Source organism: Podarcis filfolensis (genome assembly GCF_964270895.1).
Source record: "Podarcis filfolensis genome assembly, chromosome: 14".
Taxonomy (NCBI): domain Eukaryota; kingdom Metazoa; phylum Chordata; class Lepidosauria; order Squamata; family Lacertidae; genus Podarcis; species Podarcis filfolensis.
In genome coordinates, this window is record NC_139616.1 from 46,483,645 (window position 1) to 46,498,516 (window position 14,872).

The window sequence follows — 14,872 nt, forward strand, 5'->3', positions numbered from 1 at the left end:
GAAACTACAGCTCCTCGAGTTCTTTAGCAAAAAGCAGGACTGCTCCATGTGGAGCTGCAGTGCTTCAAATGGATGGTGTGAAGATGTTCTTGGTCTGCATGAGCACCAGCTGCAATGTGACTGCCCAGCCCAGTGACTTTTGTCTATTGGCTTTGTAGCCTTGTTTACTGCTGTTCTTTCCAGCGCATCATGTGCCTCCTGCGGCCTTTTGTCTGCCACAACATTCTAGTAAAATACAGTGCCAGCTTCTGTTTGGGAGGAAACTTGCTCTGACAGAGCAGAAAACTGTGGAAAGGAACATGGGTTTTGCAAATTCCACACACAGCGAGAACAAAGCGATTGACGGCAGTAGTGCCATCCGTGTACACAACCGCTTTACAAAGAAGTTGTGGGTAGGCCCCTGCCCCAAGGAGCCTGCAATCTACAGCTGGGGTGGAGAACCTACCTGTCAATTATCAGATGTCATAACATACAGTGATTGCCAGGTAGGTCCTCCCATCCATTGTGCAGCACTTCCCAAGCACCCAGCAGCTAGCTGGTTGCGGGCGCTTGGGAACTGCAGCAACATTCTTGGCTGCTCCAATAGCACCAGCTAGTTTCCACTGAAACTTGCAAAACAGCTCAATTTTAGCTGCTGCTTTCAGTGTTTTACATAAACTATGCATTTACAGTTATCTATAAAAGTCAATAAAAAAAGAAATTCATCTAAAAAGAAATTCAAAATATAAATAAAATCTACACCTGTGGCTCCCTGAAGCTGTCAGCAGGTGACAGCAGCCCCACACTGGGAATGGCTTCGACTGGTCAGCTTAACCAGGTGACAGTAGCCGATGGGTCTCTAACCCTCGGTGAGTTAGGGACTTGCCCTGCCTGCGAAGACAGGTTCCAGCGGATTCCACCTGGGAAAGTAGCCCATCTAGGAGAAGGACAACGCTGGTCCTAAACCTTCCCGCTCCCTTGCGGGATATCTTCAGGATAAGAAAATTAGTAAAATAAATCCGGAGTGGAGTCCCTAAGGCAGTTGAATGGCGCCTTGTACTCCTCTTTCCGCCAACTCCTGCAGCCCAGCTGGTACCAAATGTCTTGCTCCGCTTTCATTTGGACCACACCAGCGAGGTTGAAGGGGGATCTTGTCGTCCGGGTGGCCCAAGACCTCCATACACCCTACCCAGGCTTGCGCCCTGGAGAGGTCACTTTGATGCTGCCAATGCAGCAGGTTTGACGTCACCTCTCTGCAAGGCAGTAATCCAACAGGTGCTGCTTTTCCTAGCACGCAGCTGCAGCAGTGAGGGAAACCTTCACCTACAGGCTTACTCTGTTCCATGCAGCTGGGGAAAGAGTGCTGAAGTTGGCACCCCACTCCCACCCAGTGTGCATGTTGTTGTTTAGTCGTGTCCGACTCTTTGTGACCCCCTGGACCAGAGCACACCAGGCACTCCTGTCTTCCCCTGCCTCCCGCAGTTTGGTCAAACTCATGTTAGTAGCTTCGAGAACACTGTCCAACCATCTCGTCCTCTGTCGTCCCCTTCTCCTTGTGCCCTCCATCTTTCCCAACATCAGGGTCTTTTCCAGGGAGTCTTCTCTTCTCATGAGGTGGCCAAAGTATTGGAGCCTCAGCTGCAGGATCTGTCCTTCCAGTGAGCACTCAGGGCTGATTTCCTTCAGAATGGATCGGTTTGATCTTCTTGCAGTCCATGGGACTCTCAAGCGTCTCCTCCAGCACCAGAATTCAAAAGCATCTATTCTTCGGCGATCAGCCTTCTTTATGGTCCAGCTCTCACTTCCATACATCACTACTGGGAAAACCATAGCTTTGACTATACAGACCTTTGTTGGCAAGGTGATGTCTCTGCTTTTTAAGATGCTGTCTAGGTTCGTAGTGTGCATACGAGAAGAAAAAGCTTTCTGCTCATGTGCAGAGGAATTCTTGCGTGCCCGGCAAGACCCCTTAAAGTAAAAAAAAAATTAAAGGCCCGGAGTTTTATGCTTCGCGGCGGCAGGCAGCTATGAAACGGGGAGTGTTGATGTACGTTTTAATACTATTTCATAAAATAATATTTTATTAGTAATTTTCTTTCCTTAATAGAAGAAATTTCAGCAGGTACGGCTTACATGGTTGTGCAAGAGCCCTGTTGTTTTCCCCCCTTTTACATCTGGCCACCTGGTGAAGCCCTGATTAAGTCCCTGCGCTGCAGCATATTTAACACAAAGCTCCCGTTTCCGTCCACAAACAACGGGGAACCGAACCTGAGCGGCTCCTTTAAATCCTTAACCCCGCCCCTCACGTCGACTCTGACTTTGGCAGCTCCTCGCCTGCCTCTCCACGTGGAGGAGGGGAATCCCCGCCCCCATGATGTAATCCTAGAGCCTGGGCTCTGACGCGAAATCACTCCACTGCGGAGCCGCGCTGCCATTGGCTGAGCCGACTGGCACTACTGGAGGTGTTTCCCCGCTTGCTCAACTAAGCTTTCCCGCGGGGGCATTCCTGCCTTGGCCGCAGCCGATTGGCTGAGGTCGCAGCATGGCCCCGCCCACAGAAGCGAAACAAGTTTTAACTCTTTCGCTGCCAGTTTGCTTGTTTGCTCCCTGGGAGATTCTGATCGCAGAAGGAACGTTTGTGCGTGTAACGACAAACAGCCCTGCAAGGAAGTAAAGATTAGTCTGGGTGGCTTAAAAAGTGGAGAAATTAATTAGGAGAGAAAGATGAGGCCTGTTGTTTATGAGAGCTAAATGGAACCTGCATGACCTAATGCAGTCTACCTCTGAATTTCAGGCATTGTGGGCAGAAAGTAGGGGAAGGCCTTCCACGACTCACATGTTCAGAATGTGGCCAACTTCTCTTTTCCCCCCCAAAAAAATTAAATTAAATTTCCCAAATTTTAAAACAAACATATCATCAAACATAAAAAGAAAACATCAAAGAACAAACAAACAAGCAGACATATATCCTAACTATAGAAATTCCACTTTAGTTGACATTGTTAGATGCCTTCCTCGACTCCCCCTGGCTGAGTTTCCATATAAATCATTGTAGCAGTTTTCCAAAACTGATTTTACATAGAATTTACTTAGTCCAATTAACATCTTTCTTTCTTTTCATTTTAACTTTTATCCATAGTATTCTACAACATCACATATTTAAATCCTAGGCCGATTTGGTACTCGCAAGTAATTCTATTTAAGTTTGTGGCCAACTTCTCACTGAGGAGACTGTCTGGGTTTTACCACTTAAGACTGCAGGCTGGGGTTTGAATGACTGCAGACTTCCACCTTAAAAGATATCCCTGCACGTAGAATAGTAGTGTGACAGGAAGATGCTCTTCTCCTTGAGCAGCTAATCTTCTATGAGCACAGATGATGATTATTATTATTATTATTATTATTACTGATATAAAGGAGCATTCAATCAAGTGAGACCCTATCTGCACACAAGTTGAAAATCCCATCTAGGCCAAATTGAGGCCATATAGGGCAAATCACTTTCTGCTGCTCTTTGTCCTCAACAGCTACTCTTCAGGTAGATGGTCTCTGAATAAGACGCTATCCTAAATATAATGATGCCCAGTGACTGACAACTCCTCTTTCTCTCTGAAGGGCGTGTCAGTGGAATGTAAAACTAGCTGACACTATCAAAGCAAAACCCACCTGTTGCCTCTGGCCCTGTCCATCACTGGCAGGTAACTGACCCCCACAAGCCAATGTTGCCCAGAAGAGAATGTGGCCATTGAGATGAAAGAGTTTTCCCCACCCTTGTAGCAGAGCATCATGTTCAGAGGCAGTCTACCTCAGAATAACAGGTGCTGGGACCATAAAGTAGTGAAATGGAATATGCTGGAAGCAGGCATGCTTATTTGACTCCTTGAGGAGGGACATTGCAACGTTTTTTGTTTTGTTTTTTAGATAGATAAAACTTTATTCGCATTAGCCAATGGCCATAGCAACAGTAAAACATTACAGTATACGCAGAAAAGGAAATTTGATATAAGAGCACAATTTAAAGTCCTGAATCAGCCGTCAGTTAGTGGCCCTTATTCTGATTGCCCCTGCTATGAACCTAGGAACCTTTGCTGTTATCTGCTCATTTTGATCTGATCATTGCAACGTTTTATTGCTGGTTTCCCTTTGTCCCCCTATAAAGTCATCTAAGGTAGTGGCTATAGCCACATCCTCCAGCAGTGAGTTCCAGAAGTTAATTTCTGCTTTATTTGCTTGCTTGTTTTCTTTAAAAAAAAGCTTTGGGTGCAGTTTAACTGAGGATGATCTAGTCCAACCCATAATTGATTGATTGATTGATGGGATTTCTTTCTTTCTTTCATCTATCCTGTGTGTGTGTGTGTGTGTGTGTGTATGTATATATGTGTGTGTGTGTGCGTATATATATATATATATATATATATATATACACATATATTCCACCTCTTCTGTGCTATTGTACCTTTAAACAGATGTGTAGAAGAGACGGTTTCTGCAGGTGTATCCTGTGCTGAAATTCCCTCTTCTGCACAATTATCAATGGTGCAGGAGCCCTGACTAATTTTGCCACCTACCTTGCAAAAAGGAACAACCTTAATTGTAGCAAAACAGCCACCTTTAGCAGATTTGACATTGGCTAAACATCTGGCAACCTAGGTAAGCTGAGGGATGGCTCTGACCTATTGGATCAAGGGGGGGGGGGAAGGGAAGAGTCTCACCTAAAAACAGAGGGGAGGCCCCAGATTTATTATTTTGAACACCTATTTTGGATTGCGGAAAGGGGCAGTGCTTTATTCACACACAAAGTTACCTGTGGATCTAGGTTGTGTGTGTCCTTGCATGATGGGATACAGAGGTGGAGAAGGTGAAAAAGGGGGCACCCCACAAGTTTTGTCCCCCCCCATTTTATTTTGCAATCACAGGGCTCTTGCAAGACTCTTCTAAGAATATGTAGAATTCTTACAGGAAATAAAGCTTGCATTGCCCTGCACATGTAGAGATTTCTGCTGGGACCCAGATATAGGCTGGAATCCTAGCCTCTCTTGCATGGAATCCTCACTTTATTTCAGTGGGACTTCTCAGTGGACAGGGTGTTTGCCATTCTTAGCGCAGACCCTTTGCAATAAATGGGATGGTTAATTTTTATCAAGCCCCCTTAATTTCAGTGGTGAATATCTAGGGTTAATCATACTCAGAGAAGGCCCATTCTGAATATGACTTAGTTGGATAAATTACCCAGTGGGTCTACCCCAATAATGACTGAAGTCTGGATCCAACTCTTTTTACTTTAAGCAGTGGTTGGTTAGACGATTTCCAGTTTCATTGTTTTTCTTTAGTTCATAGAATCACAGAATTGTAGTTCGAAGGAACCCCTGCAATGCGAGAAACTCAGCTCGTTATCAGTATGTTTTAAAAATTGCACGGGTGTAATATTTTTAAGGGTGCGTAAACAAATCCTTAAAATTAAATAACCTCATGCATTGTTTCCTTTATATAAAAAACTATGCTGAAGTTAATCTACTGTTACCAACGGTGTGGTTGAGCAGTTGAGTGTCAGACCAGGAGAGCAGGAGTGTCAGACCAGGAGAGCAGAATTCAGCTCCCCACTCAGCCATGAAGCCCACCGGGTATGACACTGGGCCGGTCACTGCCTCTTAGCCTAACCTACACTACAGGGTTGTTGCAGTGATGAAGTGTATAAAGCAGAGAACCATGTGCGCCACCTTGAACCCTTTGGAGGAAAAACTGGGATATAAATGTAATTATTATTATAATAATAATTAAAATAATAATTCTTGCAAAATGATGCAAGGCGGTGTCAAATACTCCCCCCCTTTCCAAATTGCACATGCTCAGGTTCCTGAGCCTTCTGGGGTCCCCTTGATCAGGCCATCCTCATGTCCCTCCGCTAACCCCCTTTCATTCTCTGTGCGCAACAGGCAGAAATCCAGCAGGTGCAACTTTCTGGTCATGCATGGTGGGGGCGGGGGCGTGCTGAATTTCCCTTTTCAGCTGCTCCAAAGCCTTTCTCCTCCTCCAACGCTGAGCCTGCAACCGTGTCAACATTTGCTCGGAAGTGATCCCTAATCAAAGCAGGCCAGATTTCCTGCTAAGTAAGCGGAGCCTGCCGCCCGTGTTGTTGTGTCCCGCACACCCCTCCCGTCCATGTGGGGGAGGCGGGCCGGCCAGCCAGTTCGCTTCCCGGGAACTGCAGGGGGCTGCCAATCAAGAGAGCCAGGGGGCGTTCCCCAAAGCGGAGGCTCCTCCTCCTGCTCTCCCTCCCAGTAGCAGGTTTGAGCTCCGCTTCGCAACTTGCCCTCCCTCCACCTTACAGAGCCTGCCATGGACGGGAGGATGGCAGCCAGCAGCAGGCAGCTAGGAGCCACCAGCCCATAAACGCCGGGCCGCTTGGCTTCCCGATGCGCAGATGGCTTCTCTTGGCGCGGAGTCCCCGGCAGCCTAAGGCGCTTCCTCCTCCCAGCCTGTCATCCAGGCTCCTCTAGATTATTCAGTTCCACATATTTTTATTTTTAAAATCAACTTATTTTTGGCTTAGATTAGGGGTGCGTGCGTGGAGGAGGTTTCTCTAAGGAGGGGTTTGCGCGCGCCGTGGCCGAGATGAACAACCTCGCCTTCGAAGAGGCGTCTTTGGACGGCTTGGACCCTTCGCTGACTCTCCATGAATCCAGCGAGATTGACACGGCTCTGCTGAGCGACATTGACGGTGAGTACAGGGTAGAGGGGGCGGGGCGGGGGCTGTTTCTCACGGTGCCAACTGGGGAGAAGGGAAGCAGCTTTTGCCCAGTTGGTACCTGCAAAAAAAATGGGGTCTTGCATCATGGTGGAAACCCTTTCTGGCTTGAGTTAAAGTCGGGATCTGTGGTTTGGGACGAGGGTCCTAATTTCTGTGCAAAGGGAGTGCAATTGTGTGTTTTTTTAATAATTATTTCCAAAAGTGCCCTTTTGCCAAGATACACAAATATCCAGCCAGCCTGTGATTTCAGCAAAAGTGAACTTCCAAATTAGAGCCTGAATTGTAGAAACGTGTGCAATATTTCTCAAATCCCTTTTCCTAACCAGTTTGGATGAAGCGAGCGCGTCCTGAGCGCGCGCGCCTGAGAAGTGAGAGTTTGGGGAGCGTGTGTGTAGGCACGAGCCTGCTCCTCTCCCACCGAGGGATCTGTTTCTCCTTGGGTGACGGGATCTCTTGAAAGGATCCCCACCCCCACTCTTGCCTTCGCGAGCCATGTGCTTTTGTACCCCGCTTACCACCAGCATCTGGAAACAAAACAAAACGCCGCCTTTTGCCCATGGCAACATCACGCCGGGTGCATTTGCGGGAGGACGGAGGATCGCTGGCTTTGCAGAAGGGAGTCGTCACAAGGAGCCTGTGAGATTGCAAATATAATATCCAGAAATCCACCGCCTCCCCGTGTCCCTGGCGGGCAGCCAGCTGCTAAGGCTAAACGCCCCGCCCACTCCCCCCACCGTCTGTGTGTGTGTGAGAGAGAGAGGGGAGGGGGAGGCTGACGTCACGCCTCGGGTTACTGTCGGTCATTCCCTCTTTCCGAAGAAAGTTCAGCGCGCCTTCCGCGAGGCGCCGAGGTTTGCGCGCTAGGGCGACGCTCCGCGGCTCCTGCGCTTTTGCAGCGCCTTGATGTGCAAGGTTTGGGTTGTGCAACTAGGTTTGGCTTGCGCCCAGTGGCGTAGCGTGGTAGGTGCAGGGGGGGCCGGCCGCACCGGGCGCAACATCTGGGGGTTAGGGTTAGGGGGCGCAAATCCACGGGTTAGGGGGCGCAAATCCACGAGTTAGGGGGCGCAAATTGCTTGCCTTGCCCCGGGTGCTGACAACCCACGCTACGCCACTGCTTGCGCCCAAGGGTGCCAACTTGAATAAAATATTGGGGAGGCCCAGGTATGCCTCGCCCCCTATAATGGATCACAAGACGCGGGGCGCACAATGGCAATGCGCATCAACTTGCGGGGTGCCCCGGTCCCCTCTAATATTTTATTGGGGGCCCGAAGGGACCTTAGCCCTAGGAGCTGTCTCGTATGATTCCACTCCACCGTCTTTCTCGCCCACCCCTTCTCTGCCTCGACTGCGCCTTTGCAAAACCGTCCCGTGCCAGCGTTGCTGGGTTTTTGTGCAAAGCACACCTCTTGTGTGTGCAGCTGTATATGCATCTCTTAGTAATGCTATGGTGCTTTTAATGTCGCGTTACAATGTGCGAAGAGGATAGGTCCCGACCAAGAGGCATATACAGTTTTTTCGTTTTTTGGTTTAGGTCCAGTTTTATTGATAACTTACCAAAAGAGACACAAAAGTTCATACCCAATACAAAGCATCTTTTCATAATACACCTGAGGGAAAGGAATACTTTAGAAAGCTAATCTAAAAAAGAACAGAAGCAAAGAGAGAAAAAGAGTAAGAAAAGACAATGGGAAAAGATAAAAAGGCTTCAGATTCTCTGTTGGTCAGCTAAAGATACGGTAGTATTCACTCATTGACCTCCAACTATTATATTTTCTATAAGCCAATATTTTTTCAATCTTCAGATCCAGATATTACAGTACAAGTATATTTTCTCTTTCAAGCAGAAAAGTCCATAAGAAGTTTCTAATCCTTAATAAATGTCAATAATGATTTTTCTCTAATTAAGCACATTAACTTAACACCGTTAACATGGAATATATTTAAAGCACTACGACACCACTATTGAAGGGTTCTGCAGGCTGTTAGGAGGCCCGTTTCCCTCTGGCAGAACTACGATTCCCAGAGTTCCCTGTGAAGAGGGATTGATTGTTGAACCAATTGAGAATGAAGTACATGGTGGTGGGGCCTTTTCAGTGGTGGCTCCTCACATGTGGAACTCCCTCCCTCCTGAGGTTCCCCCAGCACCATCTCTTTGTGGTTTTAGGTACCTGCTTAAGATGCACCTTTTGGAGCAGGGGTTTGGAGGAGGAGAGACCTGATGAGATAAATGATTGCTAATGAGTTCCTGTGTAATCTTACGGATCTGTGGTTTTTTTTATCTTATTGGACTCAGTTGCAATCCGCCTTGTAACTTGTGCAAAGGGCGGTAAAAAAAAGTAATCGCCTAAATACATAAAACAAAATACAATTTATACAATTTATTTACGGCTATCAGCCCATAAAATATGTACAAACATAAAAACACAGGGACATAAAAACAAAATATACTGTGAAAGTGGCAACACTGGTCTACTTTGCATGGTTGTTGTAATAGTTCCTAAGGATCAGGGAACAATACCCAGGGCTGCAACTCATTGCATAAGAGGCAAGACTGCTCCAGTGCTCTGAGAGCTTAAGGGGCGCATTAGTTCTTGCTTTGGAGTTAGGATATAATTGCAGTCGGGGAAAGGGCCCATTCCATTTTGCCACCTGAGGCAAATTATGGAAGTCCCCCCCCCCGTTGCCCCCTACTGCTGCCCCCCCACCACTTCTGGGGCTGCCAGAACACCCCCTCCCCTCTTGCAGAACTCGGCAAGAGCCAGGGTGTTCCACAATTTGGGTGGCAGTGCCACATGCCAGAAGCAGTCTTGCACATCTGCCGCCTGAGGCTGGTGCTTCAACCTGCCTCATGGGTGGGCCAGCTCTGATATTACTGCCTTGGAAAAAGACATGCTTACTGTTTCCTAATGCAGGGGTAGGCAACCTAAGGCCCAGGGGCCGGGTGCGGCCCAATCGCCTTCTAAATCTGGCCCGCGGACGGTCCGGGAACCAGCGTGTTTTCACATGAGTAGAATGTGTCCTTTTATTTAAAGTGCATCTTTGGGTTATTTGTGGGGCGTAGGAATTCGTTCATTCCCCCCCCCCCCCAAAAAAAAGATAGTCCGGCCCACCACATGATCTGAAGAATGGTGGACCGGCCCACGGCTGAAAAAGGTTGCTGACCCCTGGTCTAATTTACGAAAGACTGTGCCTGTGTAACAGGGATGTGGAATCTCAGGTCCAGGGGCCAAATGGGGCCCCTCAGGCCTCTAACTGGCTGTTGGGAGCCTCCCAGCCCACCCGATCCGCAGGCCACACCGCCACAGGTCCCATGACAGTGTTTCTCCAACTTGGGTCCTCCAGCCACTGTTGGACTATAACTCCCATCATCCCTACCTCACAGGACCAGTGGTGATGGATGATGGAAGTTGTAGTCCAGTATTTCCCAAATTTGGGTCCCCAGCTGTTTTCTGACTGCAATTTCCATCATCTCTGACCACTAGTCTTGCTAGCCAGGGATGATGGGAGTTGTAGTCCGAAAACAGCTGCAGACCCAAGTTTGGGAAACACTGTCCTATGGGAAGGTATGACAGGCCAGCTGTTCCCATGCAGGGGGGGACGCAGATGATGTGCCCCCCCAGCTGTTGTTGAACTCCTATCAGCCTCTGCCAGCGTGGCCAGTGGCTGAGGACAATGGGAGTTGTAGTGCTCTGAGACTGGCCTGTCCCAGAATCTCTGGGCAGCTTGTGCAAATATTTTGCAAAGGAACAGGAATGGCAACCAATAAATGGATTCCACTGCTCCCACAGAAAGCGCCTGGATAGCAGACTCAGCAGGTGCTGGGCTTCTCCATTGTGGTGAGGTGCAACTATTTCTAAATGGACATCTAAATGGATAGCTCAGTTGCTTAGAGCAGGGTGTTGATTATACCAAGGTCGCAGCATCTCTCCTTAAAGTAAAATACAGTGGTACCTCAGGTTAAGTACTTAATTCGTTCCGGAGGTCCATTATTAACCTGAAACTGTACTTAACCTGAAGCACCACTTTAGCTAATGGGGCCTCCTGCTGCCGCTGCGCCGCCGCTGCACGATTTCTGTTCTCATCCCGAAGCAAAGTTCTTAACCCGAGGTACTATTTCTGGGTTAGCGGAGTGTGTAACCTGAAGCATATGTAGCCTGAGGTACCACTGTAAGGATGTTTGGAGACTGTGCAGCCAGGCAGTGTAGCACCAACCACTCTGACTGGTGGGCAGTAAAATCCCTATAGATTGGCCAGATCTGGGGAAAATACTGGGAACCTCAGCCTGCTCTTCTATCCTTAGCCCCATCTACACATAAATTTAAAGCAGTATCAAAGCACTATAAGCTGCCATGACTTCCCCCAAAGAATTCTGGGAGCTGTAGTTTGCTAAGGCTGCTGAAAGTTGATAGGAGACCCCAATTCCTCCCACAGAGCTACAATTCACCGAGTTCCTTGGGAAGAGGGCTTGACTGTTTCGCATCACAGAACTACAATTCCCAGAGTGGTTCATCTGCCTGCCCTTGTGAAATATAATAAATCTGTCTTTAATGCTCCCTCAGTAATTTGGCAGGGCTCTTTTGCAACCTGCACCTAAGAGCAACACTGGGTGTTACAGGACACAGTTGGAATTAGGCGCCTGAGAGGGAGTGTCCAATTTGATGCAGTGTGTGTGTGTGTGTGTGTATTTGTGTGTGTGTTTGTGTTGGATGGATTTGGTGCTAATCAAGTAGGCTTGTTGCTTGGTTGGTAGAGTTGTGGTTTCAGTCCTGACAAAGTAGAACTGTAGTACTTTTAGAACAATATCCTAAATATACACACATACACACTGACAGAACAAGCACAGCTTGTTACGGGTGCCCCATAATATTCCACAATTATAATAAATCAACCTTCTCATGTTTAATGGCTATACTTTGGAACTCCTTGCCTATTGACATCAGGCAGGCACCATCGCTGAACTCCTTTTAGCTCCCACTTCAAATGGTTTTGCTTAGGCAATCCTTTTCAGACCTATAAAAGTTGCGTGTGTTCTCTTGCCTTCTAGCTAGTGCTGATTTTAATCTTTTAAATACTGTAATACCTGTTGTTAACTGTTTCTTAACAGATGATTTCAATGACTGAATATTGTGGAGAACCGCTTAGAGGGGTTTTTCCTTGCAGTATATACATTTTATTAAATGAAATTTTAAAAATTGTTAATATCTTATCTCCAGGTAGAAAATTAGTGCATCAGGGATGCAGCCTTATTGTTGTACTAGCTTACTACACACAGGGAGGTTTTTCAATTATTATTATTATTATTTTAGTGAGAGGGAACATTTAAAAAGGAATCCGTCCACCTGCAATCCAAAGTTGAACTGTTCATCTGTCCGGAGTCCAACCAGCGATATGCCGATGGGCTCCAGCTGCCATCAACACATGGCTATCTTGGCCAATACTCAGGAATTATGGGAGTTGTAGTCAAACATGCATCTGGTACCAGTCCCTGACAGCAGAGGAGGTTGTCACTGTTGGCAAGTTTGTATTGCTAATCAGCTGTTGGGAAAAGCCAAACACACCTTTGTGTTCTCAGGAGGTTACCTGGTGTCATCGCTTTTCTGGGGGCGGACTGTGACATGGGACAAAGGGCAGGTCCCATTTTTGGAAGTAGGGCAGAGTGTGTCTGGAGAGGCTGCCTCTGGCAGGGCGCCGTGTTTGGGTGCTGCTGCTGCTGCTGCTGTCTGTGCCTAAGTTCATGTTTGCGTTCTTATTTTCCCCATCCCCTTTAGACAGATAATTCCTCTCGTTCCTTTCCACACACACCCCAGTTTAACTTCTTTTATGCATCTCCTTTGCCCACCCTAAACAACACAAAAGGTCCACTGCAATAAATAAATTGTGGATTCCCAGCCTTTCAGTCTGTTCAAACTCTCTTCTTCCCACGCGTTAGTAAAATACAGGTCCTTCTGTCTCTGGACCTTGCTTTGCTCAGTTTTCTTTGGTCAGTTTTAACTCGTCTATGAATGAACCTTCTCCCTAAACTGTAGCCTAGCTGGATTTCCTGTGCCAGCAGAGAGAGTGGACGAGATGAATTTGGAGGACTATTTCAGCTCTTTGATTCTGGCAGTACTCTCCCTATAATGAAAATGTAGATCTTCCGTCCTTCCTCCCAAAGGACCCCAGGGTGGCAAACACATGTGTAATAAAAATACAGTTAAAAACAAAACATTTTAAAGTGGTTAAAAACATATGTAAACAAGGAAACACAATAAACCATGTAACCTCAAGGACTGCCCCTCGCCATTTGAAGTGCCCTGGACCCTGTGATCATCCTCTGAGGCCCTTCTTTTTATGCCTCCCCCCACCCCACCCAGGTAGCAACTTGAGAACAGGGCCTTTTCTGCGATGGCTCCCCACTTGTGGAATGCTCTAGCCAGGGAGACTCACTTGATGCCTTCATTATACATCTTTAGACACCAGGCGAAAACATTCCTCTTCAGCCAGGCCTTGGGCTGATTAACATTCAATGTCCTTTTAAATGTGCTTTTTAATGTATTTTTTGTTTTTATTTTGTATTTTTATGCTATGGACTGCCCCAAGATCTTCAGATATACAAATTTAATAAACAACAACAACCAACCGTGTGTCTATATAGGCAAAGAAAGAATACAGTGATGGCATCTGCCTGGTGTCAATTGGCAGGGAGTTCCAAAGTACCGACGCTGCAACGCCAAAGGCAGAAGAGACAATCTCCTTTAGGAGATTGAAATGATCTAATCGGCCTGTGTTGGATAAGCTAATCCTTTGGGGCGGGTGAGCAGAGAGACGACGTGCTGGTGCTAGTGGGATTGATCAATGTTTGCAACATCCTTGAAGAGGTGGAATTATAGTCCCCGGATTATATTAGAACCTGGGGCTGTTCGGAAATTGAACGGTCACAGAGGAAAGCAAGGAAAGTATTCCTTCATACAACACGTGATCAAGGGAAATAATGACTGCATGATTTCGGCTATGAAAATTGTTGTCAAGAGTTAAGTCATGGATGCTTTAGTTGAGATTCCTGCATTGCAGAGGGTTGCACTAGATGACCCCTGATGGCAGAGGCCACATTTGTTTGGCAACCTATTGCCCAAATTTAGGTCCGTAACAGTAAAAATGGTTCCTTCTTTTAATGCAGTACTTGGTGCAACTATGGCTCAGTTTGCTTGAGGTTTGCTGGGATTGCCAGCTTTTTTAAAGCACCCCAGCTCCTGTGCAGCTTAATCTGCATAGGCTGGCTCAAAGTCGTGGGAGAAGGAAAGCTTTCTCCACTGGTTTTCTTCGTAAGACACTGTGGACACAGGAATAAGCCAGAGTGGGTGTCCTTGTGGCCATTTCACAACCTTATGCAAGGCAGATGGAAGGGCTTTGTACAAAGTTTTGTTGTTGTACACCGAGCTGTTAAAAGCACAAGAGCAAGCCAGGAATTGGATTAAAGGCCCCTTCTGTACCATACATTTGAAGCGCTATTATGCCCCTTTAAATAGTCATGGCTTCCCCCAAAGAATCATGGGAAATGTAGTTTGTTAAAGATGCTGGGAGTTGTTAGGAGGCCCCTTATTCCTTTACCAGAGCTACAATTCCCAGAGTTCCATCTGAAGGTAGCGCAATGGGTCAGTGTGACTTGCTGTTAAGCAGAAGGTTGGCAGTTCGAGCCCACCCAGGGGCAGAGCTGTGGGCAGGATTCTTGCATTGCCGGGGCTGGACTAAATGACCCTCGGGGCCCCTTCCAACTTTATAATTTTATGACTCAGGGAATCAAGGCCAGTTCAATATATTTTGACACCCAAGGCAGACCCCAAAATGGTGTTTTGCCAGAAAAGAAGGGATGAGTTAAGATCTACATCAGGAACAAGGGAGAGGGGGGCGGAATAAAGATCTATATTGGGATCTGTTGCTGCTGAGGATCCATCTGCCTCCCCTTGCCTCATGGATGGGCTGTCCCTTCTGGGAACTGTAGCTCTGTGAGGGGAATAGGAGCTTCCTAACAATGCTCCGCGGGACACGGGCGGCGCTATGGTCTAAACCACAGAGCCCAGGGCTTGCCGATCAGAAGGTCGGCGGTTCGAATCCCCCGCGACGGGGTGAGCTCCCGTTGCTCGGTCCCTGCTCCTGCCCACCTAGCAG

At 47.4% G+C, this 14,872-nt stretch overlaps 1 protein-coding gene across 1 annotated transcript in view; it reads left to right on the plus strand.

Moving 5' to 3' along the window:
• Positions 1–6,084: 6,084 nt before the first annotated feature.
• The window catches only part of SREBF1 (sterol regulatory element binding transcription factor 1), a 50,213-nt gene continuing 41,425 nt past the window's right edge, over positions 6,085–14,872 (plus strand). Inside the window, exon 1 of the mRNA XM_083585587.1 lies at positions 6,085–6,697. Coding sequence (XP_083441713.1) covers positions 6,592–6,697 — 106 coding nt within the window. The 5' untranslated portion in view covers positions 6,085–6,591. The remainder of the gene's footprint in view (positions 6,698–14,872) is intronic.